We start from the raw sequence: 27,309 nt of genomic DNA, 5'->3' as shown, positions 1-27,309 counted from the left end.
AAGGAAAGTGTAACATTTATTTAAAATACTATATGGAGCATGTAATTGAAATATTTTTAAAAGGAAATGTAAACCAATAAAACATAACAGGACTGAGTCTGTAAACAACAGCCAAATATTAATGTCTCTGCACCCATCTCCTTGCCTGCGCACTCTCCATGACAAGGGAGGAGCAACTGTGGAAAATTGTTCTTGGGGACAACTGCCTCTTGTCTGGCATTTGAAGGGGTTGGCAGTTGGTGGGTTTCAGGGACTCCTGCAGACTCATCGTTCCCCTCCTGAATGCTCAGGGGATCCCCCTGCAAAGGGTTTCAAGTGCTGGTGGAAGGTGTAGTGCTGGGAGTCCTGCAGGCTTCTCCCTGTCACTCAGAGGGTTTGGGTCCTCCATCTCAGCAGCAGCCAGAGGAGGAGAAAGATGTGGTGATGGTTCACAGAGAGATTCAGTGGCCACAGCAGCTCTTGTCCATGGCAATGAGCAGCTCTTCCAGGGTCCTTCACCGTCTGCCTCTGCTGTCACTGGGGTGCTGCTTCTGCCCTCCTGGCACAATGGTTTCCTTCTCGGGATCAGAAGGTCCTGCCATTTCAAAGACCAGGGTAGCATTATATATTTTTTTTCCTCTGGAAGATGCCAAGCAATAACATAACATAAATTTGCTGTGGAAGGCCGCAATATTGATACTTTTTAGCATTTTAGGAATGCGACTGTTAGATGATCCTTGGTTCTCAGACAATCTTTTCAGCCCCCAAGGAAGGGGCAGAGGCTACTACAATAAAATACATGTACTAATGTTTTTTGAAAATTTAAAATGTTCATAGTGTCCCAAGAGGGGTGAGGGTGGGGAATGGCAGTTCCTTCCAGGAATTTCTTCTTTAAAGGCTGCCCAACATTTGGAGAACATAGCAGTTTTCAAGGTACCAGAATGGAAAAGAGAAGTGGCTTTCCAGTCCTGTGGGGGTCCTCTGGGCAAATCAGCATTGTATGTTGTAATACTGTTGCAGGCATCGCAAAGCATTTTGGGAAGGGTTAAAGGTGTGAGTGTGGAGTGGAAGATTCCTTTGCAGGTTACAAAAGGCCGAAGAGGGAGGGAGAAAGAAAGGAACGGGTTAACTCGACAGTTCAGCTAGGCTTGAAGATAAGGGGTGAAACTGCCGCTCAAGGCCAATGCACACACAAACAAGCTCCCTGCTGCTAAACAGCCAAAAGCCTGTGGGAAAGGAGAACTGAACCAAACAGACCTGAAAGGGGGGTGCAAAACTAGTGAGAATGCGAAAGTCAGCGAATGGGAATATAACAGTCTCACGACCCTGAAGCCAACGTGTTTTGGGGAAACCAAGGAAGCCTCAGAAGGCTGGTTTGGACTGGTACAAAGAGCACGGGGAACATAGGTCCCTGAAGGAGATGCCCCCAAGAGACCCCAGGCCTTAAAAACCCTCTAGGGAGCTGAGGCAGATCGGAGATCAACAGCGGACCCTGGATGACCCGTGCACAGGACAAGAACTCCCGTCCACCCCTCTCCCTCTTCTTATATTACATCCAGGCTTGGCCAGCCTCGGGTAGTGCGGGTGAGAGTATGAAAGTGGGTTAGGGCTTGGGGCACTAACACTTTCTTCCTTCCTCTGAGTGACATGAGGAACCCCCCCCCCCACCCTCCCTGGTGCTCTCCGCTGTTATTTTATTAATAAAACTTTAAAATTCAGGCACTTGGTGTGCTCTTCATCTCCTCCCCTAAAGATCCTGTGGCCTCAGCCTGATTACCTGACGCCCCAGGCAGATTGGTAACATAAATCTTTCACACTAGCATATGGAGTTTCCATATAAAGGGAGAAGTGAACTATGAACACTGCCTTTCCCACCCGCACCCACAACATTGTCAGAAAATCCTGCCCTGTGCCTTCCTATCAATGGTGAATGGACAGGGAAAGAAAAAGACACCCCACAACTTTATTTGGTTCCCTGAAGTTTCAGATGAGAACCACAAGCCCCTCACCTCTCCGCAGCAAAGGGACACTGTTTATCCAACTGGTAAACTGGATCATTCTACCATGCCCATTTTCTCTGGTTTCCTGGACCTAAACCCCTCTCCACCTCAACCCCTCCTACCTTCTGCATGGCTCCTTTTTGTAAGGGAATGTAGGATTGGGGAGCAGGGTGGGGTGGGGGCAAAGGAATCACTGGAACTGTGTAATCTTCCAAGGAACAAAAGACAGCTGTTACTAACTTTAGACAACCAACTATAAGTTTTCTACAACTTTTCCATCCCCAACAGGGACCTTTCTAAATCCATCCCTTTCCTTCAGCCTGGGAACATGTGTAATTCCATGGGCAAGTTAGTGACAGAAAGGTAAGGGAGGAGTTATTTGATCTGTAAAAATCTACAGAGCCAGAACTTCAACCTAGAACAATTTTGTAGATGTAAGCAGCGGAATGGTCCCACTATTGTGGGGAACTTTCCTGGCTTCTGCACTACCCCGGTGAAGTGGGCTAGCGAAAGGATCTGAGTCCTCGCTCCCACTTCCTTTACCCAGAGGCCTCCCTGCCTTTGAGGACTCCCCTTCCACTCTCGTCTGGCAGAGTCCTTATAACCCCGACAAGGCTGAGCCCAAGATTCCTGGGCGGCTCGACCCCCAACCCTGCTGTGGTCACCTAGGACAGGGGCTAGGGTGTCCCCACTCCGGGGTACTCTCTCTGCACTGGGCACTTTCCTGACCCACTGATCGTTACATACAATTTAAAGCAAATACAAGTTATTTAATCAACAATTAATTTTAAAAAGAATAAGGAAAAATGGGAAAGGTTAAAGGAAAACATCACCCCGCTCTGTGGCAGGGAACATTACAAACAGTATCTCTGGAGGTCAGGGCAGTTCAGTCTGTTCCTTGTACGTCTCAGGCCGTCTCCTCAGGCCCTGGCTGTGCTGCAGGGATGCTGTAGGTTGGACACTTGCTGTGATGGTGGCCACATACCTCCGGGCTTTGGGTGGTAGGACCCTCCTTCCCAGCATCAGCCCCCTGTCGGGTTAAGATCCCCCTCCCAGTCTGGCCTGCAAGGACCCTTGGCTGAGGGTGTCTTTCTGCGCTGAGCCCTTTGCCCAGGGTCCCCCCTTGGCTCCCCCCAGTTGCTCACCGCACCCTGCTCCAGACTGCTCCAGGTCCACTGTTCTAGCTCTGGCTCCACTCTGCCTCAGCACTGATGCTGCTGCTCTGCCTCCAGCTCCCTGGGCTGCTTCTCTGGCTCTGTGGCTGCAGCTCTGCTCCCAGCACAGGGTCTGCTCTGTGGGCTGCTTCTGTGACTCTTCTCCCAGCTTTAACCTGCTTCCTGGGCTGCTTTTCTGGCCCCTCTGGCTGGCACAGCTCTGCTCCCCAGCTCAGCTTGGGCCCCTGTATTCTCCTTAGCTCGGCCCCACTCTCTGACCCAGGCAATTCCAGCTCACACGGAGGACGGGACCCCCCTGGCCTTCTGATTCCCTGATTAGCCTGCCCGCCCTCTCTATCAGGCTGACCTGGAGCATTGGCCTCTCCCCATTGTTCCTAGGGACTGTCAGTCTCAGGGTCCTGATTTCCCATCAACCCTTCCCCTTTTAGTACTGAGAGCTAGCCAACCCAACACCCCCATGGAATGTTAGTAAGGGGACAACAATCCCCTTACATTGATATATATTCGATAAAATGTTTAAAAATCAACTTTTTAAAATGATACTTTAACACATGCATGTCAAACAAAGCCCTCAAAAAGGTACATTGCAGCCCTCAATTGACAGTACTGTGTTATCAGAACATGATACCTGATAATTTTTTTAGTGTTACCTATTACTATAAATGGAAGGAGGGCTTCCAATTGATTGTCATCTTTGGCAAAAAAAAAAAAGAAGCAATTCCGTGTACTAATTATCAGTTTTGTTTATGATGCCAAAAGAATTGTAATGAGGCACTGGTTAAGACAACAGCATCCTGCCAGAAATTACTGGAATACATCTGTAGACAGCAGGCATTACATAACATAATTAAATTACTTTGGGAGTAATTATAATTATTACAAAAATCCTTGGTTTTACTTTGGTCTTTGTCATTTTTAGGCATCAATGGGGAGATGTACATTGTCAACTAGTAGCTGAAGCTCTGGAGAATACCATATGGAGGACCTGGTTAAACACAACACTCCTTACATGGTATAAGAAGTGCACCCATTTACTGAATTTGGTAAGATTGGAGAGGAACAGTGGTGTAGTCCTGAATGGACTGTACAGTACTGGAATGTCCCTGCCAACAGATGAGTATGAAGTCATGCTGTGTGGAGGACACCATTTTGAGAACCAAATGGCATCATCCAGGTGGCTGGAATGCCAATCCCAGTGTACTCTGGCTCCGCTACACCTGGAGAAAGGAAGTACACTGAACATCAGGAAAAAGTTGAAGCTGCTGGGACAAGTGACAGTTGTGGGTGAGACTCGCCTTACACTAGGTTCCATTGCATGTATTTTTAGAATATCTGCTTTGTCTTGCAGTAAACATTGATTAAGCACCCTTTCAACATAAGACATGTGAGAAACTGTATGAAGCAGTCACTCTTAGCAAGAATGTTGCCTGGAAAGTAAAGTTAATTGGTTGCTGTAACATTACTCAGGGTACAATCTGGGCTGCTGAATAGCTGTGTCCCCTCAGTTCTCCAACCTGGGATACCTTTTACACTGCTTTACTGGTGAACAGCCACTCCTGGCCAGTTAACACATTAGTCTCCATATATAGCTTGCTCCCAGACACAGAGTAGTGAGTGCTACCAGCTAGCAACTCATGAATTACACGTCAAAAGAGCACCAGCAGATTCTCTAGTCCCAGACTTTCCCCCAGAAATGTGCATCTTGTACTGCCCAGCACACTCCTGGACAATGCAAGCGCATATAAAGTTCATTTGGGGAGGGATAGCTCAGTGGTTTGAGCATTGGCCTGCTAAACTCAGGGTTGTGAGTTCAATCCTTGAGGGGGCCATTTAGGGATCTGGGGCAAAAATTGGGGATTGGTCCTGCTTCAAGCAGGGGGTTGGACTAGATGACCTCCTGAGGTCCCTTCCAACCCTAACCTTCTATGATTCTATGATTATTTCATCAATGGAAAATGATATGCATCAGCCTTGTTATCCCAAATGAAGTTTCCCACACTTTAATTCTAACACGCTGGTTAGATAAAAACAATAAAACAAGTTTATTCACTACAGAAAGATAGATTTTTAACTGATTGCAAGTAATAAGGCATAAAAGTCAGAATTGGTTACAAAGAAAATAAAAAGATAAATTGCACGCTAAATGCCTAACTTAACAAACTAAGTGAACTTAAAAGCAAAAGGGTTTTCTCACCATAATCTTACAGGAGTCTGTATTGGCTGAAAAGCCTCCCAGTCAGGACTCCCTCCGTCCCCCAAATTCAGTTCTTTGGGAGTCATTGATGTCATGGACAGAGATGAAGAAGGAGAGTGAGATCAAGCATTTTTCTCCCCTCTTCATAATGCAATTTCTTGTGCTAGAAACATCCTTGCTGAGTCATGGTGACGAACAGCCTCTTGTGGACATGAGGTTTGAACTGTCCTTGTGATTAAATGCAAATTTCTTGTTCACGCCTTCCCCCTGCCAGAGAATGGTTGCTTAGCTAAGCAATAGCCCACTTGACTTTGTGGATACCTGTCTGGGGGTGCCAGTGTGTCTGTCTCTGAAGAAATGGTTTGGGCCTGTCTTTCTAACTCTGGAACATGTTACAGCAATGCTATACAGTAGAAACTTATAATTCTACAAACAACGTTGATAAACATATTTTACCAGGAGAGTAATGTTCAGCAGATTATGAGTTTTCAAATGACACAAGGCATACTTTGCACAAACTTTATCATATTCTTGTAAAAGTGGTGAACATAATGATATAAACTGCCATAGGGGCACTGACCCGAAAGATGCCCACACATATGACATTGTGTATCACATGGAGTGCTACACCAAGAATGTTTGTAATGTGTTGCATCAAAAAGTGAAAGCAACAGAAACAAATACTGTTTTTATTACTGAAAATTGTATGACTCAGCTGGAGTTCATATATTACAACTGGAAGCACTTCTTCTATTTATAGTAACCTGTAACATTAAAAAAATTAATTGGGTGTCATGTTCTGAGCAGTAACCGATAACACTGTACTGTCAGTCAAGGGCTACAATTTACCACTGTAAGGGCTCTGTTTAAGTATACTTTTAAAAAGTTGGTTTTTAAACATTTTACTGAATATATCTCTACATAATTGTTTGAGGTTTGTCACGTTTGGTACCATTGAGTTTGTAAGAGAGAGGGTTTTTGAATGAAGAGATGGGATCCACCTAATGAAGAGAGGGAAGAGCATCTTCACAGGCAGGCTTGCTAACCTAGTGAGGAGGGCTTTAAACTAGGTTCGCCGGCGGATGGTGACCTAAACCCAGAGATAAGTTGGGGAGTGGGATACCGAGAGGAAACACAAGGAGGAGGGTATGAGACAGTAAGCCTGATTCATACTGAGAAAATAGGGCAATCAGCTTATTATCTTAGGTGCATGTACACGAACGCAAGAAGCCTGGGAAACAAGCTGGAAGAACTGGAAGTCCTGGCACAATCAAGGAACTATGACATGATTGGAATAACAGAAACTTCGTGGGGCAGTTCACGACTGGAGCACTGTCATGGTTGGGTATAAACCGTTCAGGAAGGACAGGTAAGGGAGGAAAGGTGAAGGAGTTAAATTGTATGTAAGAGAGTGGTATCATTGTTCAGAGCTCCAGTTTGAAACTGGAGAAAAGTTTGTTGAGAGTCTTTGGGTTAAGTTTAGGGGCGAGAGCAACAAGGGTGATGTCATGGTGGGCGTGTGCTATAGACCACTGGATCAGAAGGATGAGGTAGACGAGGCTTTCTTTGGACAACTAACTGAAGTTTCCAGATCACAGGCCCTTGTACTAATGGCAGACTTCAATCACCTGACATCTGCTGGGAGAGCAATACAGCAATGCACAGACAATCCAGGAAGTTTTTGGAGAGCATTGGGGACAATTTCCTCGTACAAGTGCTGGAGCAACCGACTAGGGGCCGTGCTCCTTTTGACCTGCTGCTTACAAACAGGGAAGAATTGGTAGGGGAAGTGGAAGTGGGTGGAAACCTAGGCAGCAGTGACCATGAGATGGTTGAGTTCAGGATCCTCACAAAAGGAAGAAAGAAGAGTAGCAAAATACGGACCTTGGACTTCAGAAAAGCAGACTTAGACTCCCTTAGGGAACTGATGGGCAGGATCCCCTGGGAAGCTAATATGAGGGGGCAAGGAGTCCAGGAGAGCTGGCTGTATTTTAAAGAAGCCTTATCAAGGGTGCAGGAACAAATCATCCCAAAGTGCAGAAAGAATAGCAAATATGGCAGGCAACCAGCTTGGCTTAACAGTGAAATCTTCGGTGAGCTTAAACTGAAAAAGGAAGCTTACAAGAAGTAGAAATTTGACAGATAACTAAGAAGGAGTATAAAAATATTGCTAGAGCATGCAGGGGTGTAATCAGGAAGGCCAAGACACAACTGGAGTTGCAGCTAGCAAGGGATGTGAAGGGTAACAAGAAGGGTTTCTACAGGTATGTTAGCAACAAGAAGGTGGTCAAGGAAAGTGTGGGACCCTTACTGAATAGGGGAGGCAATAGGTGATGTGGAAAAAGCTGAAGTACTCAATGCTTTTTTTGCCTCGGTCTTCACAGGCAAGGTCAGCTCCCAGACTGCTGCACTGCGCAACATAGTATGGGGAGGAGGTGAGCAGCCCTCAGTGGTGAAGAACAGGTTAAGGACTATTTTAAAAAGCTGGATGCGCACAAATCCATGTCCCAAATCTAATGCATCCAACGGTGCTGAGGCAGTTGGCTGATGTGATTGCAGAGCCATGGGCCATTATTTTTGAAAATTCGTGGCGATCAAGGGAGGTCCCGGATGAGGTCAGTTTAATGAGATAAATGAATTAACAGCAGGATACCAAGGGAGGAAAAATAACTTTTGACGTGGTAATAAGAGTGGCCCATTACATACAGTTGACAAGAAGGTGTGAGTAACAGTAGGGATAAATTAGTATTGGGGAAATTAGGTTTAGGTTCTGACCTCATACTTGGTAAGGCAACCCCCATCCTTTCATGTATTTATACCTGCTCCAGTATTTTCCACTCCATGCATCTGATGAAGTGGGTTCTAGCCCACAAAAGCTTATGCCCAAATAAATTTGTTAGTCTCTAAGGTGCCACAAGGACTCCTTGTTGTTTTTGCTGATATAGACTAACATGGCTACCACACTGAAAACTATTTCATTAGGAGGGTGGTGAAGCACTGGAATGGGTTACCTACGGAGGTGGTGGAATCTCCATCCTTAGAGGTTTTTAAGACACAGCTTGACAAAGCCTTGGCTGGGATGATTTAGTTGGTGTTGGTCCTGCTTTGAGCAGGGGATTGGACTAGATAACCTCCTGAGGTCTCTTCTAACCCTAATATTCTATGATTCAACCCATTTCCGACAACATTGTACTATCAAAATTTCCACCCACTGGAGGACCTGGAGCTGGGAGACCAGGAGACAGCGAGTCATCCCCCATCCTATGCTGCAGAGAGTGACACTATTGAAATTTTACAAATCTGATAACACCATCAGATAAATTTCACAAATCAGATGACACCTCCCTTGCTTTTCTATCACTAACTTACCCATGGAATGAGATTTTTACTGTTATTCTTCCAGACTATTTCCTTCAGTCCATGTGGCCCCTGGCCCTTTGCTGCCTGCATGCTGGTCAAGAAATGCACAGACACAAGGGCACAATGATAGCTCCTTAATAATCCATTCTATAATGGGTCACTGAAATCAATAAAATCCTTAATTTACAGCTGCATCTCACTCAGGGACCATTTTGGGGTAGAGTGGGGGCTGGGCTTAAAATCAGGAATATAGGAACAACAGGAGGGTCATGGGCGGTGGGTATAATAGGCTGGTGAGTATAATGATGCCGACTCCGGACACCCAGTTGTGGGTTTGGCGGGGGGAAGTTTTTGCTTTATTATACCCCATGCAGGTTCCGGGGTAGTTGAGAAGGCGGTATGTGCTAATCAGCTTCCTGGGTTCATCAGTAACCTCCCTGGACTTCAGAGATATTACTGATGAACCCAGGAAGCTGAATAGCAGATGCACAATGGTGCCAATTAGGAAGGGTAAAGGGGGGCTGCCACCACCCCCCTGAGTTTCATACAGGAGCTCTTACCTGCATTAGTGTGGAATGTGAGTTCTGCAGAGAAGTGCTTCTCCCAGCTCCTGTCCCTATGGCAGGGAGTCAGTGTTTTGTTTACAAACAGAGGCAGGGTGATTAAGATAAGAAAAGGATGGTAATTAAATTAAGGATCTGAAAGTCCTTACATGAACCTGTAAAACAGGAATCCCTCTGCGGGTGGGGGTGAAGAGAGAACACAGGGGACCCAAAAGAAATACAGCCAAGCCCTTTGAGCCAAAGTTACATTCAGAAAAGAGGGAGATGTGAGGGGCATAAGTAAAAAGAAGGGGCCAAAACACAGGGAAGGGCTAACAGTGGTATAGAGAAGTTCCACTCTGCCTATGGTATTTATGTGGCCCCATCACCATAGAATCTGAGCATCTCACATCACAGCCACCCTCGGTGAGGTAGAGCAGGGCTGTTATCCCCATTCTACAGATGGGGCACTGAGGGACACACAAACTAAAGGCCAGATTTTCAAAGGTATTTAGGCACGTAGGGGAATTTTCAAAAGCGCCTAGAAGGTTAGGTTCTTTGTAAACCCCACTAGATGCCTAGCTGCATCTTTGGGTACCTAAATACCTGTGAAACTCTGTCCCTAAGGCGCTGACCTGAGGTCATACAGGAAGTCTGGGGGCGTGGGGGCGGGAGTAGAACCCAGGTCTTTCAGGGCTAGTTCCCTTATGTACTGGACCAGCCTTTCTCTCTGCTGCATGCTGCAAAAAAGAGGACTCTGATGGATGGGAGCAAAACTAAGGCCAGTTCTCTGAGACTCCAACAATTGGTCCCAGGCGATTGGGAAGGATGTCATGGTTAAGAGTATGAAAAGCAGCACAGAGGTAAGGAAGGATGAAGAAAGAAAGAGAATGAGTCAGATGAGCGGAGAGCACTTAACCACCAATAGGTGGCAAGTTCTGCCCCAGGCTGAGTTGTACAGCAATGCCTGCTGTGCAATTTTAGATTTTAACTGAAAACCATTTTGTTTTGTCATTTTTTGTTCTGAGTTTGAGAAAAGGAAGGAACGAGAAAGTGTTATATAAGTATCAGATGTGTTTATACATCAAATTCTTAGTGTTTCAGCCACATTCAGGCCAATTCCAGAACAAAGAACAGAAACTGCATCCATAGCGTCCATAAAGTCGACGATTATTGTGATGATTTGTGTTATTCACTGGGCACCATCTGTGTGCTCAGCACTGTTCAGAATATGCCAGAAAATGTTGTCCCTGAGCCAATGCGTATAATGTGTAACTCCGGATAAGATGGCTCAGATATTTAAGTATGAAGTGTATAGTTAGTGACCACACATGTTATCACATGTTCACTGTGATGTTAATATCTGTGGGTGGAGGCACTGATTGCAATAGAAGTTTTACTTGATTAAGGACTAGAAGATTGGACCTTCCAACTTTTTTTCAAGAGGAATACCTGTCCAGAGCTCCTGTGCCTGTTTATTTTCCTTTCCTGCCTGCAGTGGTTCTGATATACCTCAAAAGTCTCAATGTTTTCCCCCAACTTTGAAACATGGAAATTTCTTGGTGTTTGGTTTAAAATATTCTCCTTTGAGAATTGCAACTCAAACACTGCAGTGTTGTGTTTAAGACCCTTCTAGAAAGTAACTAGCCTTTAAACAGACGTTAAAGCAGTGTTGCCAACTCTCATGATTTTGTCAGAAGTCTCATGATATCTATTGTTTTCCTTAAAGCCCCAGCTCCTGGAGTCAAGTGATATGTGATAATTTCAGCCTTCATTCTGAAAAAAAAATGAAGTTTCTAGCCCTCATGGCTGTGAAGAAAGCTTCAAAATGTGACCCCAATGCACCTTCAAGGCTCAAAAAGCAGAATGTAAATTAAAAAAAACACCAAATCTATTATTTTTATACAATCTCATTATTTCTGGTGAGCCTAATACTTGATTTTTGAACATTTGGGGTTGGGAGTACTATGAAAATCACTTGAAAATGTCAGTTTTACTACTGTTTAAAGTAATTTTCTAGTCTAGTAGTGGGGTAAAACCCCTAGAGCCCCAGGCAGGTGCAGTATAAACTCACAGGGCCTTGCCCTAATAGGATATTTCCAAAAGTTAAATGATCTATTCCAGTGGTTCCCAAACTTTAACAACCTGTGAACCCCTTTCACTAAAATGTCAAGTCTCAAAAACCCCCTCATCAAAATGAATATTTCCAGGGATTTTCTCCTTTACCTGAGTATAAATTATAAAAACAGTGATCTTGGAAAAATAAAATTTGTTTTTATGCTTATAACACACAATTATTATTTATCATTACAGTATTTTTATTACATTATGAAAATGGCAACACTCTTCCAAGATCTCACTTTTGTAGCTTGTATCACTTTGAATAAGCCTGTTATAAGACAAGGCTCCTATGTTTCATCAAGAAGTATCAGATGTGAAACAGCATGAAGGTACTAAATTTAAGACACCAACTCAGAGTTCCTCCTGAACAAGCATTCAGGTCTTGAGCAGTCCAGGCAAACAACGCATGTTACAACAAAGCTTAAACTTGTTCTTCATAATAATTTTAAAAACAATACTAGCTGCCTATTTAATTTTAAAAACAGCAAAAAATATCCACCTCCCTTTCCATTTCTTATAAGGAGTCTTGAAGTTTAAATCTTCTCAGTCTGCTAGATATGCTTGCTTTGATCTGCATTGCTCTTGGAAGTCCAGGGGCTCCGGGCTCCTGCCCGGGGTCCCTAGGGACAGCTCTGTCCGCCATTAGGGAATTTTTTTCCCGAGAACCCCCTGTAACATTTTGTGAACCCCAGTTTGGGAACCACTGATCTATTCCAAGCTTGATGAACTTCAAAAAGGTGATAGAAAATAATCTAGATTTTTCTACAATTGTTTTAATTGTTGTATTCAAGAGTTAGTAACAAAGTAAGAATATACATTAGATTTTTAAACCTAACCAGTGTCCCTTAAGTGAATTGACACAAGATGACAGAACATGTTAGTATTAGAGCTGAGTGGGTCTAATATTTATTTAATTTTCTTTCTTTATATAGGTATTAGAAATTATTATCTGACAGGAGCACTGTATCTATGTTGCAAAAAGAAAAGGAGTACTTGTGGCACCTTAGAGACTAACCAATTTATTTGAGCATAAGCTTTCGTGAGCTACAGCTCACTTCATCGGATGCATTCGATGAAGTGAGCTGTAGCTCACGAAAGCTTATGCTCAAATAAATTGGTTAGTCTCTAAGGTGCCACAAGTACTCCTTTTCTTTTTGCGAATACAGACTAACACGGCTATGTGACCTGGGGGTAATTGTCTGATCCTTTGGGATTGGTGAAGCTCACATTTGGTGAATTGGGTTTTCTGTAACCTCTCACTATATTATACCTGTTTGTCTGGATGGGAACCAAAGGCTGGAATGCCTAAAGGGGACTATATCTGGCTTCTTGTTAACCAGTGTGGTGCTACAGAAGCTCTTTCATTACTGGTTTGGTGAATCTAATTATAAAATAAACCACCAGTTTCTGGGGTGTGCCTGCCCTGTTTCTTGCACTCTGCCCTGTTTCTTGTGCTAATTCTCAGTGTGGTCCATTCTAGGCACTGGTCACAGTCAGAAATGCCTGTCTCCATTTTCTTCCATTGATTGGGGCAAATACATGAATTTCATGATAGACAACATGCCATGCATGTTTTATATCAGCTGTTAAGGGGGAGCAAGATCACCCACGCTCTATAACGAAGCAGTGAGGCTCTGGAATTGGTGCACTGGAAATCAGATAATCTCAGTAGTTTACATTCTGGGCGCGCAAAACATCACAGCAGATGCCCTTAGCAAGGCACTTTTCACAGGATCACAAATTGGAAATAGATTCCATTACACTCCACCACATATTCGATGTTGGAGAGTCCTGTTCGCCACAGGAGATAGACCTGTTCGCCACAGCCAAGAACAAGAAGTCTGACCAGTTCTGTTCGAGAGGTGGACTGGGTTGCCACTTCCTTGCAGATGCCTTTCTCATGGTCCACCCTGCTTACTGTTTGTTAACCAATCCCCTTCAAACTGTCATAAACATACAGCTAAGGGTAGCATAAAATCCCTCCTGGGTAGCTGTACTGAATCTTTACCTGTAAGAGGTAAGAAGCTCAAATAACCTAGTTTGCACCTGACCAAAAGGGCCAATGATGAAAGAAGATACTTTCAAATCTGGGGTGGGGAGGATTTGTTTGTACTCTCTTTGCTTTTTCCCTCTCTGGACGGGGAGAGAGAGACCAGGCAGGAAATATATCTCCTGAAAACATACCTGAAATGAGCATCTAAGATTACAAAAATTGTAAGTAATGGCAAGCAAATGCATTAGATTATCTTTTGTTTTAGCTTGTGAATTTTCCCTATGCTAAGAGTGAGTTTTATTCCTGGTTTTTTTGTAACTTTGAAGCTGATCCTAGAGGGGAATCCTCTGTGTTTTAAATTTTTTTATTACCCTGTAAAAAGTATCTTCCATCCTGCAGATGTAATTCTTTTACTTTTTTTAAATAAAATTCTTCTTTTAAGAACCTGATTGATTTTCAGTGTCCTAAAACCTAAGGGGTTTGGTCTGTGCTCACATTTTACCAATTGGTGAGGATATCATTCTCAAGCCTCCCGAGGAAAGGGGGTGAAGGGCTTAGGGGGTCTTTCATGCGGATCCCCACATCTGCACCCCAGAGTTCAGATGGAGAGGGAACGCTGACACAAACCATCCCCCATCTTCTCTCTCCAGATGCCGGTGAAATTCTTCACCCCAACCTCGAGGTTCTTTGGCTCAAGGCATGGCTGATTCACGGTTTGCAGAGTTAGAAACAACCTGTTGTGAGGATGTTAGGAGAGTGCTATTACATAGTAGGAAACAATCCACCTATAATAAGTACCTGCAAATGTGGAGGAGATTCAGTCGCTCGTGTGACCTAAGACATTGTTCATCTACATCCTCTCTGCTGTCAGATATACTAGATTACATCTTAGAGCTAAAAATGTCAAGGATGTCCCTAGACTCTGTTAGAGTACACTTGGCAACTATTACGGCCTTCCATCCTATGTTGGAGGGTTTTTCCATGTTCCCTCATCCTACAGTGATGAGGTTTCTCTAGAGATTGGGGAACCGCTTTCCACAAATCAGATTCCCTACTCCATTTTGGGACCTCATCTTGGCACTTAGATGCCTTATTATGTCTTCCTTTGAACTTATGGCTACCTGCTCCCTTCTAAACTTGTCTATGAAAACAGCCTTTCTCGTAGACATTATTTCTCAGCTCAAAGAGTTGGAGAGATAGGGGGTCTGATGGCATATCCCCCCTTCATGGTATTTTTTTAAGGATAAGGTCATGTTGCAACTGTACCCCAAGGTCCTACCAAAGGCATCCTTGTACTTCCACATAAACCAACCTATTCACCGCCCAGTTTTCTTCCCTGAACCACACCTGGATAAGGGAGATGCAGCATGACATACACTCAGTGTCAGAAGGGCATTAGCCTTTTACCTAGACAGGACTAAGCCCTTTAGGAAACCTCCCAGATTGTTTCTTTCCTTTGCGGACAGAACTGAGCAGGGCTTAAATTCAGCAGGAGCTATCTGGAGCAAAGCTCCAGTAAATATTTTCAGCCCCCCTGGAGTTTTTATAGGATGTGGGGTGGAGGGGGACGGACCTCTGGGAAATACTTTATGAGGATTTAAGCCCTGTCCATCATCCAAATCATATTACTTTTATCTACTATATGAAACAGCTTTAAAAGTAGTTCTTTCATCAGTGGATTGCTACATTGATTTGGGCTGCAGAGGTTCAATTCCATTCAAAGCCATCTTGTGAAATCATTCTTAAAAAAGCTGCTGTTAATCCGAAGCAGCAATTTAATGTTACATTGCATCCCTCCCCCTACTACTCCCCTTTCCAACTCAGAGCAGGAAACAACGTTTGGACAGAATTCAACATTCTCACTTTCTGGATAGACTCTCAAGGAATGAGGAGGCATTTGAATTCCCCCTATATGTCATTTATTTTCCCCTAATTGCTAGAAAAAATAACACTGGTGAAGTGCATATAACTTACAATAGAATGCACCTTAAAAAAAAAAAAGGCAATCATATTCCATTCCCTAAAAACAGTCCAGCAAAATTTGACCTGACTTAGGCAGGATGTTTTTTCTCCCACTGTGGTTTGTATATTTACTATCTTCCTCTCATCCTATCTTTATTAAATATATCGGAACCTGAGGACCGAGACCAGAATTGGGGAAGGGCCAAAGAAAAGTATCTAAGAGAGGGGAGGCATCAGGTGTGCAAGATATGAATTTAAACAGACTGAGAAAACAGCAGAAGCAGCTGCGGGCAGGAAGGCCTCAGGTATCTGGTAAGTGTCTGGTAAAAACAGGTTTCATAGCAAATAAATCATACAAATTAGAGTTAAGAAAGATATAGTGGGTCATCCAGTCTATCCCCATGAGCAAAGACATATTGTTCCCTATGGTATTTCCTCCAGTGCTTTTGTCCAGTCTAGTTTAAAAATCTTTTCTCTCTGGTATAACCAATATCCTAAACTTCAAATAAGTTTAGGAGACCGAGCTTTTATCTGTTATATAGTACTGTGGATTAGCACCTATAAGCGTAAGTGCAGTATTCCATGGTAACCAACACAAGGATACACTTTAACCTGAGGAATAAACATTACACAAACATCCTAACTAAACAACAAGTCTACTTCCTCCCAGGTAAGAGGAAGAAGACTTACTAACAGAATATGGGTTAAACTCAAAGAAGGTTATAATATCTTTCTAGAAATGTATTCTAAATTCTTATTATTTTTTTAGCAACCAAAACTATGCTAGGCACTTTACAGAACAAATGGGAGAGACAAGGCACTTGTTCAAAAAGCATGTCATCTGAGGCCCAGCTCCGACAATCAGATCCTGAGGAGTGAACGGGTATACCCATTGGGCCCTGTGTGGCCAGAGGGTTCCATCCATTTGGATCCAGTTGCAGGATCAAGGCCTCATATTGGACCTCATGTTACCTCTAAATTCTACCTTTTCTTTCTTTTTCTTTCTTTTTCTTTTTTAAAGCAGCATCTTTCATGAATGTTTCAAATTCTTTTCCCTCAAGAGGTTTTAGCCATGAAATCAATATATGTGAAAGATTTTGCTTCAGATCACATTTAACATTTCAACAGTCCCTTTGACCTTCTTAAATATCTAGGCTGTTCTCTCCACAACTTGCAATCCCTCTTGTCATTTTTAGGATGAAATATACAAATGGCATTTTATAAATTGGACTAGGCCATTCATCAAGCTTTCTTTTAAGTGACCATAGATGGTAGTTGAGGATATGGAATATTAAACTCAGCAGTACAAAATAACAGATGACTTGATGGTTGGGTGTGCCCACCGATCGCCCCAAAATCACTTCCACAATTTGGAAGGTTGAATGACACCACTGAGGTCAAGCACATAAGAAGCTCATCCAGATTCTGGGATATGTAAATGTCTCATATGACACTCCAGCAGTTATTATTAAAAAATGCTGCTGAGTTGGATTTAGCAATTGGAAGAAAGTGAAAGGATAATTCTAATTTTTGTTATATTTGACTCCTTTGTGCTTTACTGAATCATTACATCATAGGATCTATGTTCTTCACAGACACTGAAGTTTTGAAATAACATGTATATTAATATCTACAAAATTGTTATATATAGATAAGAGGAGGCAGCATGGGTTGGTGGTCAGAGCTCTGGAGTGAAAGCCTCTTGGCCTGGATCTATTCCTGACATTGAAAGATTTGTTTTATGACCTTACGCAACACACTCCACTTCTTGGTGCTTTAGTTTCTTCACCACTGAGGATATCAATATTTCCCTTCCTCCTGGGATTATGAGTCTTAATTAACTATTGTAAAATGCTGTGAGCTCCTGCACATGAAAGGATCCCTAGAAGTATGTGTTATTTATTATTATTTGGATATTTACTCCTGAATTAATCTCATGCCTGAACCTAAATCTTTGGAAGTATTTCTAACACAATCCACATGCAAAATCTCCCATTTAGCTCAAGGACTCCAGATCAGGACCATGAGGTGATGCTCTCTGGACAATTATATTTGATACCACTAAAGGCTCCTTCATCCAAAACCCCTGCCTAGTCACAGAAGCTGCAGTATGGGATCAGACCAGGGCTTAAATTCAGCTGGAGCTGTCCGGAGCAGAGCTCTGGTAAATATTTGCAACCCTCCTGGAGTTTTCATAGCATGTTGCCAGGGGAGGGCAGTGTAGGGGGGGAAAAGGGCATAGAGGGCTCTGGGAAATACTCTATCAGAATTTAAACCCTGGAATTAAGGGATCTCGAATTTCCAAGCAAAGACTTTCTAGATGGATATCTGGCTGCATTATCTATTGCTATCAGTCTCATGACCTTCAACCTCCTTCTAGAGTGTTAACACACCCTTCAGTAGCCTTTCTTAAGAATGTTCCTGTCACGGACATATGTAGAGCTGCAACCTGGATCTCCATTCCTACTTTTTCTGAACACTATGCAGTTACTCAGGCCTCAGCCTCAGATACAGTGTTTGGCTCTATTGTACTGTCTTCAGTTTTGGACTTGACTCCAAAGCCCCACACCTCCATAGAGAGTACTGCTCAGTGATTACCTAGAGTGGAGCACCCATAGGGACATTACTCAAAGAAGTGAAGGTTTGTCACATTGTGCAGTAACTGCATTCCTTTGAGATGTGTCCCCCTGTGGGTACTCTACTACTCACCCTCCTCCCCTCTGCTTCAGAGTTCTTTGCCATGGAGTTTTGCGTCAGAGAAGAAACAGAAGGCAGTTCACCCATGCAACTCTATACAGACACAGTGCAGAGCACGAGGCTGCATGGAGCACATGTGCAGACTGAATAGACACGGCTACCTAAAATCTCTGATCTGAGGCGCATAGAGCACATATTCACCTCGGTGGAGCACTCACGAGGACACACACCTTGAATACGGTTGCCAATGTTCTTATTGCCCAAAATCAAACACCCCTGCCCCGCCCCCTGCCCCACCCTTTCTCTGAAGCCCTGCCCCCTCCCTCCGGGACCCCTCCCTCCGTCACTCGCTCTCCCCCACCCTCATTCACTTTCATGGGCTGGGGAAAAGGGTTGGTATGTGGGAGAGGGTGACGGCTCCAGCTGGGGATGCGGGCTCTGGGATGGGGCTGGAGATAAGGGGTTTGGGGTGTAAGAGGGGGCTCTGGGCTGGGGCCGAGGAGTTTAGAATGCGGGAGGGGGCTCAGGGCTGGGGCAAGAGGTTGGGGTGCGGGAGTGGGTTCGGGGTGTGGGCTCCAGGAGGGAGTTTGGGTGCGAGAGGGGGCTCTGATCTGAATCAGGGGATTGGGTTTTGGGTGGGGGCATGGGGTGCGGGGTCTGGGAGGGAATTAGGATGCGGGAGGGGGCTCTGACCTGGGGCAGGAGGTTTGGGGTTCAGGCTTCAGCCTGGTAGTGCTTAGCTCAGGCAATTCCCAGTCCGCAGCGCAGCGGGGCTAAGGCAGGCTCCCTGCCTGCCCTAGCTCTGTGCTGCTCCTAAGCAGCTGGCATGGCTGCCGTGGTTCCAGGCCAATGGAAGCTGCGGAACCAGTGCTCAGGCAAGGACAGAGTGCAGAGCTTCCCTGATCGCCCCTGCTCCTAGGGGCCGCAGAGACATGCCATCTGCTTCCCGCAGCTGCGCGGAGCTAGGGCGGGCAGGGAGCCTGCCTTAGCCCCGCTGCGCCGCCGACTGGACTTTTAATAACCCGGTCAGCAGTGCTGACCGGAGCCACCAGGGTCCCTTTTTGACAGGGCATTCTGGTTGAAAACTGGACTCCTGGAAACCTTAATTCTTGAAGAACCAGTTACTGCACAGGGTGAGTAGCCTTCTCTTATGGCACAACCATACGCTTGGACACATGTACAGTTATAGTGTATTCTCATCTCAAGGGTTGGCTACTTTAGTTATCTATGTAATGTTTCACTGGGTCCAGATAATGTTGTTTCTGCTAGTATTTTGTTCTTTTCATACTCTCTGAATTTTAGTTGTTGTCAAGAGCAACAGTTTATATACCTCCTGAGTCATAAAGTATGATGTCTGAATTTTGTTTAAATTCCTTAAAGCTGTTTTTATTCCACGTGAAATCATCAAGTGTCCAATTTTCAAAGTCTTCTATGAAGCAAAGAGAGTACAAGGTGTGTATGTTGGAGGATGTTCTATGCAATGTATCTTTGCGTGTTCTTATGTATGTGTATTTGTATGTATGCATGTATCCCTTTTTGTATTTCTGTGCTTGTCTTCATCTGTGCATGTATGTACTCATCTGTGATTATGCACGTGGCATATGTACACTTTTATGTGGGTGTGTGTGCATACATATGTTTGTGTGCATTCATGTGTGCATGTGTGTGTGTGTGCTTGTGCATTTGTCTGCATGTTTATCATTGTGACTGTGCAGAAGTGTGCATGTGAGCACCTCTACAAGTCCTTGTGAATCTGGGTATGTTTTTTGTGCATGTTGATAAATGCAAACTAATGCACATTGGAAAACATAATCCCAACTATACATATAAAATGATGGGGTCTAAATTAGCTGTTACCACTCAAGAAAGAGATCTTGGAGTCATTGTGGATAGTTCTCTGAAAAAATTCACTCAATGTGCAGCGGCAGTCAAAAAAGCGAACAGAATGTTGGGTGTCATTAAGAAAGGGATAGATAATAAGACAGAAAATATCATATTGCCTCTATGTAAATCCATGGTACGCCCATATCTTGAATATTGCTTGCAGATGTGGTCACCTCATCTCAAAAAGGATATACTGGAATTTGAAAAGGTTCAGAAAGGGGCAACAAAAATGATCAGGAGTATGGAATGCCTTCCATATGAGGAGAAATTAATAAGACTGGGACTTTTCAGCTTGGAAAAGAGATGATTAAGAGGGGGATATGATAGAGAGCCATAAAATCATGACAGGTGGGGAGAAAGTAAATAAGGAAGTGTTATTTACTCCTCATAACACAAGAACTAAGGGACACCAAATGAATTTAATAGGCAGCAGGTTTAAAACAAACAAAAGGAAGTATTTTCTTCATACAACGCACAGTCAACCTGTGGAACTCCTTGCCAGAGGATGTTGTGAAGGCCACGCCTAAACAGAGTTAAAAAAAGAACTAGATAAATTCATGGAGGATAGGGCCATCAATGGCCTTTAGCCAGGACGGGCAGGGATGGTATCACTAGCCTCTGTTTGCCAGAAGCTGGGAATGGGCAACAGGGGATGGATCACTTTATGATTAGCTGTTCTGTTCATTCCTTCTGGGGCACCTGGCACTGGCCACTGTTGGAAGACAGGATACTGGGCTAGATGGACCTTTGGTCTGACCCCCAGTATGGCCGTTCTTATGTGCACATTTCTCTTGTTAGAAAAAAATGTTGTGTTAGTATTGTTTAAATGTGTTTAATTATTGTTTTAATAATGTATATAAGATAAAGGTTATGTAAATCACTGGCTCTAATGAAATCCAATACGGAGTATATCATCTGTGACCCCTGGACTCCATCTTTGTAAGCAAATTTGTTTACAGCTTAGACACTGGAGCTCCCTGGCTCAAACCGGACAGAACCAGTTTTTCCTGCCAAAACTAACCCCCAGCACTCTATTCCATCAGAACTTTTCCCACTTGAAAGATTATATAAGATCTTGCTCAGCGCCTGCGCGGGGCTGTCCATTCCAGCGGCAGCGTGCGCACGGTTGGGTCTTCCCAACGTTCCAGAGTTAGCGAGAAGAACATCATCTATCCTGAAGCGAGACAGAGGAAGGAGGGGCCTGTCATCATCATCATTCCCGCCACAGCGAAACCATCTTACCTGTGAGGGAATCCTGCAGCTTTCCTGGTGTCCATCATCCCAGAGGGTCTCCCTGCCTGTGACAAAGTCCACCAGTTGTCAGGACTCCCCAGTGGTCCTCCTTAAAGGCTCCCAATCAGCCAGAGAGTTGAAGGCCCTGGGCCTCGCGTCGGTGCATAGCATCCGCTGTGCCTGAATATAGTAGGAGAGGATTCTGTATCGGGGTTTCATTTATTATTTTTCTGAACACCAAGGGAGGTTTTGCGGGTCTGAGCTTCAAGCTCCTAAAGCCAGTCACTGTTTCATTGTATTGGTTAGGTTTGTATTTCTTCTCCCCCCCCACCCCCATTTCTCCCAATTTTCTGTACCTTTACCCTGAATACACTTACCTTTGTTTGCACCATATCACCTTGTCTTCTCTTTATTTTATTTACGTTACACAAGGAGGGAGGGACACCCTTACTGTGAGTTAATCCACTGGCGACAGCTACAGGAGGGAGTCGAGTCTGCACCTTTTGAGAAAAGGGGCTTTCCTTTTATCTCCCCTTTACCATTTCGAAAGTTTTCCTTTCTGAAGCGTTGCCTTATTCCCGTTGAGGTAACACTCTCTGTGTGTGGAGAGGAGCATGCGTCTGAGCCACACACGAAGCTATCTGCTTCTTTCGGAAACGCTTGTGTCCACGCCAATACAGTAGGCTAGACTTGAATAGTGGGTGTTCACGCACGTGCATATGTGTTTGCATGTGCGTGCGCACTGTTGTAGTGTGTGCATAGGCGTAGGTGTGAGTGTTGCTGGCCTCTACTCGGGACACGTATCTCTTTGTTGCAGACACGCCGGGAATTACAGTTACGCTCTCTCTCTCTCTCACACACACACACACACACACACACACACACACACACACACAGACGCTCCCCAGGCTCCCGCCTCTCGCTCCCCTTTGGGTCAACAACGGCCCCGCAGCGCCCGCCCGCGTGGCTGGCGCGCGTCGGCCGCCGGGGGGCGCTGGAGGCGAGCGCGGCGCTCTAGGCCGCTGCGCTCAGCCGGGCTGGCTCTATGGTGCTCACTCTGCGAACCCCGCGGCCCCCGCCCCACCGCGGTCACACCATCCGCCCGCCGGCCGCGGCGCTGCGTCAGCCGGACAAGATGGAGACCGCCGAGGAAGGTAACGCGCTCGCTGGCCGCGATCACCCCTCCCCAGGCGTGAGGGCCAGGCGGGAAGGGGTCCCGGGGGGGAGGAGGGGGGGGTGTTACACTCGGGAGGGGCCGCCCCCAACCCCGCGCCTGGGGCTGCAGGTGCCTTGCGGCGGCAGCGGGGGACAGGGCGGGTGGGGGAGGTGTCCGTGCCGTTGTGCGCGTGGGGGGTCTGGGCAGTGTCTGGGGGGGCGGTGCGTGGAGCGGGTGTCGCTGGGGCGGTGCGTGGCGGGGAGGGGGTGCCGGGGGGGGCGGTGCGTGCGGGGGAGGGGGTGTCTCTTATGTAACCGCTGCGGCGTTGGGGGTGAGTCCGGAGCCGGCGCTTGGGGGGCTGCAGGCAGCGGGGCCCACCGACGCTGAGCCGTGCCGGGCTCGGGGCCGGGTGGGCGGGGCGGCCGGCCGGGGGCGCGGCTCGCCGTGCGGCGGGATCCCGCGGCCGCAGGGTTTATTGTGATGCCCAGCTCCCCGGTGCGGCGGGCGCTGCTGGCGGTCAAAGGGCGCTGGGCACTTCGGCGGAAAACTCCGCTTGTCGCGGAATGGGCGCTGGGCCGCTTCGGCGCAAGTCCAGTGCTCCGCTTTCAGTTCCTTCGGCAGCGCAGCCTGCCTAGAGCAAAGTCACTCCGCCTGAAGGAGGGGAAATCTCGTGTAAGAGGTGCCGCTGTCCACCGTCAGACATGTGTATTCATTCACATCTCACCTGTTCTCGGCCCCCCAAATATCTTGTGATAGGGAAAAGTACTTGGTGCATCTTTACTTACGGCTTTTGGGAAAAGCTAAATATATTTTGTGTAATTCTTAAAAGTGAAAGATGATTTGGAAGGCCTGTTTCTTTTAAATACAAATCTTGGGTAATGTCAACAATATAAGTGGTTAGGGCTCTCAGCCCAGAGGTGGCAGATCCATGTCCAGATCCCCTTTCCTCAGCAGGAAGAGGGGAGACTGGAACTGGTGGTTTCCCATGTCCTCAGTGAGTAAGTACCCTAACCACTGGGCTAAAGGTTATAACGTAGGGGCCTCCTCTTTGGCTGTTCCCTGTGACATTAGGCAGCCTCTGAGTGAGCGTGCCTAGTGGATCTGGCCCTACAGATATAGGAGCAACCATATTGGGTTAGACCAACGTCTCGAGCCCCAGGGTCCTGTCTTCTGTCAGTGGCCAGTACCAGATGCTTCAGGGGGAATGAACAAAAAATGGCAATTTGTCCTCTGTCACCCATGCCCTGCTTCTGGGCAATCAGAGATTTAGGGGGACACACAGCATGGGGTTGCATCCCTGACCATCATGTTTAATAGCCATTGATGGGCATGTCTTCCATGAACTTATCTAATTATTTTTTGAACCCAGTTATACTTTGGGCTTCCTCAATATCCCCAGCAAAGAGTTCCACAGGCTGATCATGTGTTGTGTGAAGTAGTACTTCCTCATGCTTGTTTCAGATCCGCTGCCTATTCATTTCATTGGCTGACCTCTTAGTTCTTGTGTTTTGTGAACCAGTAAATAACTTTTCTCTATTCACTGTCTTCACGCCATTCATGATGTTATATATCTCTATCATATTTCCCCTTAGTCATCTCTCTTCTAAGCTGAATAGTCCCATTTTTTAAAAATTTTTCCTCCTGTTGAAGCTGTTCCACACCCCTAATAATTTTTTATTTGACCGTAAGCTTTCGTGAGCTACAGCTCACTTCATCGGATGCATTCAGTGGAAAATACAGTGAGGAGATTTATATACACACAGAACATGAAAAAATGGGTGTTACCATACACACTGTAAGGAGAGTGATCACTTAAGATGAGCTATTACCAGCAGGGGAGTGGGGGGGAGAAAACCTTTTGTAGTGATAATCAAGGTGGGCCTGTATTTCCCACTGAATGCATCCAGTGAAGTGAGTTGTATCTCACGAAAGCTTATGCTCAAATAAATTGGTTAGTCTCTAAGGTGCCACTAGTACTCCTTTTCTTTTTGCGAATACAGACTGACACGGCTGTTACTCTGAAATCTAATAATTTTTGTTGCCCTTCTCTGTACCGTTTCCATTTTTTGAGATGGGGCATCCAGAACTGCATGTGGTATTCAAGGTGTGGGTGTACTGTTTAAGCTGATTTAAATGATACATTACATACCACAATTACTATAGTAGTTCTGCAATTTTATGTTTGAATTTCTTCAGAACTCTGGAGTGAATACCACCTGATCCTGATGACTTACTGATGTTTAATTTATCAGTTTGTTCTAAAATGTCCTCTGACTCCTTAATCTGGGACAGTTCCTCAGACTTGTTGCCTGAAAAGAATGGTTCAGATGTAGGAATCTTGCTCATATCTTCTGCAGTGAAAACCAATGCAAAAAATTCATTTATCTTTTCTGCAAGGGCTTTGTCTGCTGTGAGTACTTCATTAGCACCCTGATTGTCCAGTGGTTTTTTGGTAGGCTTCCCGCAGCTGATATATTTTTGCTATTTACTTTTTAAACTATTATTCTTTCAAAAAATCAGTTAAATTGCTGGTGAGGTTTGAGGTTGTGAAAAAGTGTAATAAAGAAGACCTGTAAATTTGCAAAAAAGAAAAAAATGTAGTTAAGGTATTTGTTGACAACCCTACAAAAATCAAGACAAGAGGCACTAGTTTTCATTTTTCTTCATGAATGTTGGGCCTACTTATTGCACGCTGGGGCATCGCTCCTTACTCCTAGTCTTATTCAGTGGTGTGTGTGATGTTGACAGCATGAAGGCTGTCATTCTGAGCCAAAATACATGTAATCGTGTATTTTATATTTCAGTTTCTTGGAAAAAAAGCATTAGAAAACTGGGAAATAAAATAAAATAGATACAGTCTACAACTTCCTGCAATTATTTTATCAAACAGGAGTAGGTGACTATCAGTGGACTTGCACTTCATGGTCGTGCCCTTCTTTGTTGTTGACTCGATGCATTCAGCACTTAATGCTAAAGTCAGACTCTTTAGAATCAGTTAAAAGCGCACTTGCAAATGTTAAATAACTGCTTAGTCTTTTATACTGTCTTCATAATGGCCATATCTATTTTTGGGTTTGTGATGAGGTGCACTGCAAATTTATCTTAAGTTTCAGCTGATTGTTTAGAACAGTAATGTTATTTATTCGTATGGGATTCTCTCAGAGCAAAGAGAAAATGTTACTGCACTAGTTTTTTTAGTAGTGAAATAAACAAGCCTCTAGATAAAAGAGAATACATTGAATTGAGTCAAGTCAGAGGCCAGATCTACGCTAGAAAAATTACCGATTGCTGACACCAGTTGTCAGTAGCAGGTCCAACACTGGTTAAACTGCACAGCTTAATTTGCATTTGGAGAACAGGACACATAGTGTTCAGCACCATTTGAGAAAACCCTGGTTAAGACTTTCTTGGAATAAATTTCATTTTATTCATTGTTTTCTGAAATGGTGTTGATCATGAAAAGCCATGTTCTAAACTTGCAGTGTGCTGCTGATACCTCTTGTCAGCAACAGGTAATTTTTCTAGTGTGGACCAGGCCAGACTGGCTAGTTCTTTAGTACACTGAGAATCATTAGGGCTGTTTCAGTAGGCCTCTGGAATGCAGTATATAGGTTATGTCTAGTATGTTTGTATGTTACTCTGGAGCTTTATTTGCCCTCAACTCTACAGTTGCTCTGAAGGCCTGTCCAAAACACTTAGAGATTTTGCCCTCTCCCTCAAAGCTAGGACTTTGGCACTCAGACCCTGGCATCCATCTTTCATTTCCAGGGAGTTTCACTTTAAGAGTCTTCAGCTTCCTCCTGAAATAACTCACCAACAACTGTAGAATCTGATAGCATCATGAGGGTATGGAGACTAGCTAGGCTTCCTCTCATTTCCCTGCAAAGCCAGGAGGACTTCAGGTGAACATGGCCCAAACAGCCTCTCCTTTTCCCAGGAGCGCCATGGCAGTGCCTTTACCGCCTCAGTAGCCTTATTATGGCTTCATTTCTGGACTCTGAGCATCATGGGGTTGGGAGACTAACTGGGGTGCGGAGGGTGTGGAAAAGGGGGATGATTTGGGGTCAGAGAATGAGCAGACCTGAATGACAGTTTCACAACCTCAGACCATAGTGGCATCAGAACATATGCTCCATAACTGAGCAAAGGATTTGCTACTCAGTAGCACCTGACATGTTTATGGATTCACCTCTACTAATTGGGTAGCAGCAGTGTGTGTCAGAAACCTCAGAAACATTGGTTGCCTTCCTGCTGCACCCAATGGAGGTTGGGGCTTATATATAGAATAGGGCCTGAGGGACTCATGGAAATAGTTGTTTTAGGGAGGTGGGAAGCTGTTAGTGCTAGCAATGGAGAATAGCCTCCTGAGGAGGATAAACAAAATAATAGGCAGCAAGCCCATTCCTGATGGCGGAGTGTGTAAATGTTGAAGGAGCTGAGGGGATACACCTGATAGGGATAGAAATTGTATGGCGGGCCATGAATGCTCACAAAATTGGGGTTGGGGTGCGGAGTCTGGGGTGGGGCTGGGGATGAGGAGTTTGGAGTGTCGGAGGATGCTGTGGGCTGGGACTAAGGGGTTCAGAGGGCGGGAAGGGGATCAGGGCTGGGGCAGGGGTGCAGGTTCCAGCTCGGGGTGCAGGCTCTGGGGTGTGGCTGGGGATGAGAGGTTTGGGGTGCAGGAGGGTGCTCCAGGCTGGGAGCGAGGGGTTTGGAGAGCGGGATGGGGCTCAGGGCTGGGGTTGGGGTATGGGGAGAGGCTCGGGGGGTGTAGGCTTCGAGCACTGCTTACCTTAAGTGGCTCCTGGAAGGAGTTGCATGTCCCTTCTCCAGCTCCTATGCGGAGGTGTGGCCAGGCAGCTCAGCACGCTGCCCCATCCGCAGGCACAGCACCTCTAGCTCCCATTGGAGCGCGTAGGAGCCGGATCGGGGCCATGCTGTGGCTTCAGGGAACCATGTGGTGCGGCCTCCGCGCCCTGGCTGGAGCGGGGCCTAGCTGCGTGGTGCGGCCCC

The 27,309-nt window shown here is 45.4% G+C and overlaps 1 protein-coding gene and 1 long non-coding RNA gene across 7 annotated transcripts in view; one reads left to right on the top strand and one right to left on the bottom strand.

Annotated features, from left to right (window-relative positions):
* Window positions 1-22,023, bottom strand: LOC114021086. The gene is made up of 3 exons (XR_003565756.3): window positions 21,518-22,023; window positions 21,150-21,320; window positions 1-574 (listed from the first exon to the last, which is right to left on the bottom strand). It is a non-coding gene; the product is annotated as an uncharacterized LOC114021086 (long non-coding RNA).
* Window positions 22,024-22,110: 87 nt separating this feature from the next.
* MARCHF6 (membrane associated ring-CH-type finger 6) overlaps window positions 22,111-27,309 on the top strand; it is a 122,409-nt gene continuing 117,210 nt past the window's right edge. For 2 of the 6 annotated variants that reach the window (XM_037893339.2, XM_043540264.1), the window contains exon 1: window positions 22,143-22,294. In XM_037893339.2, coding sequence (XP_037749267.1) covers window positions 22,186-22,294 — 109 coding nt within the window. In that variant the 5' untranslated portion in view covers window positions 22,143-22,185. Of the gene's footprint in view, window positions 22,295-27,309 lie in introns of all 6 variants that reach the window. The other 4 variants (XM_037893340.2, XM_037893338.2, XM_037893341.2 and 1 more) reach the window with 3 other exon arrangements.

Source organism: Chelonia mydas, chromosome 2, assembly GCF_015237465.2.
Source record: "Chelonia mydas isolate rCheMyd1 chromosome 2, rCheMyd1.pri.v2, whole genome shotgun sequence".
NCBI lineage: Eukaryota > Metazoa > Chordata > Testudines > Cheloniidae > Chelonia > Chelonia mydas.
Note: the sequence above shows the minus strand (reverse complement) of the source record. Positions and strands in the feature narration are given on the sequence as shown.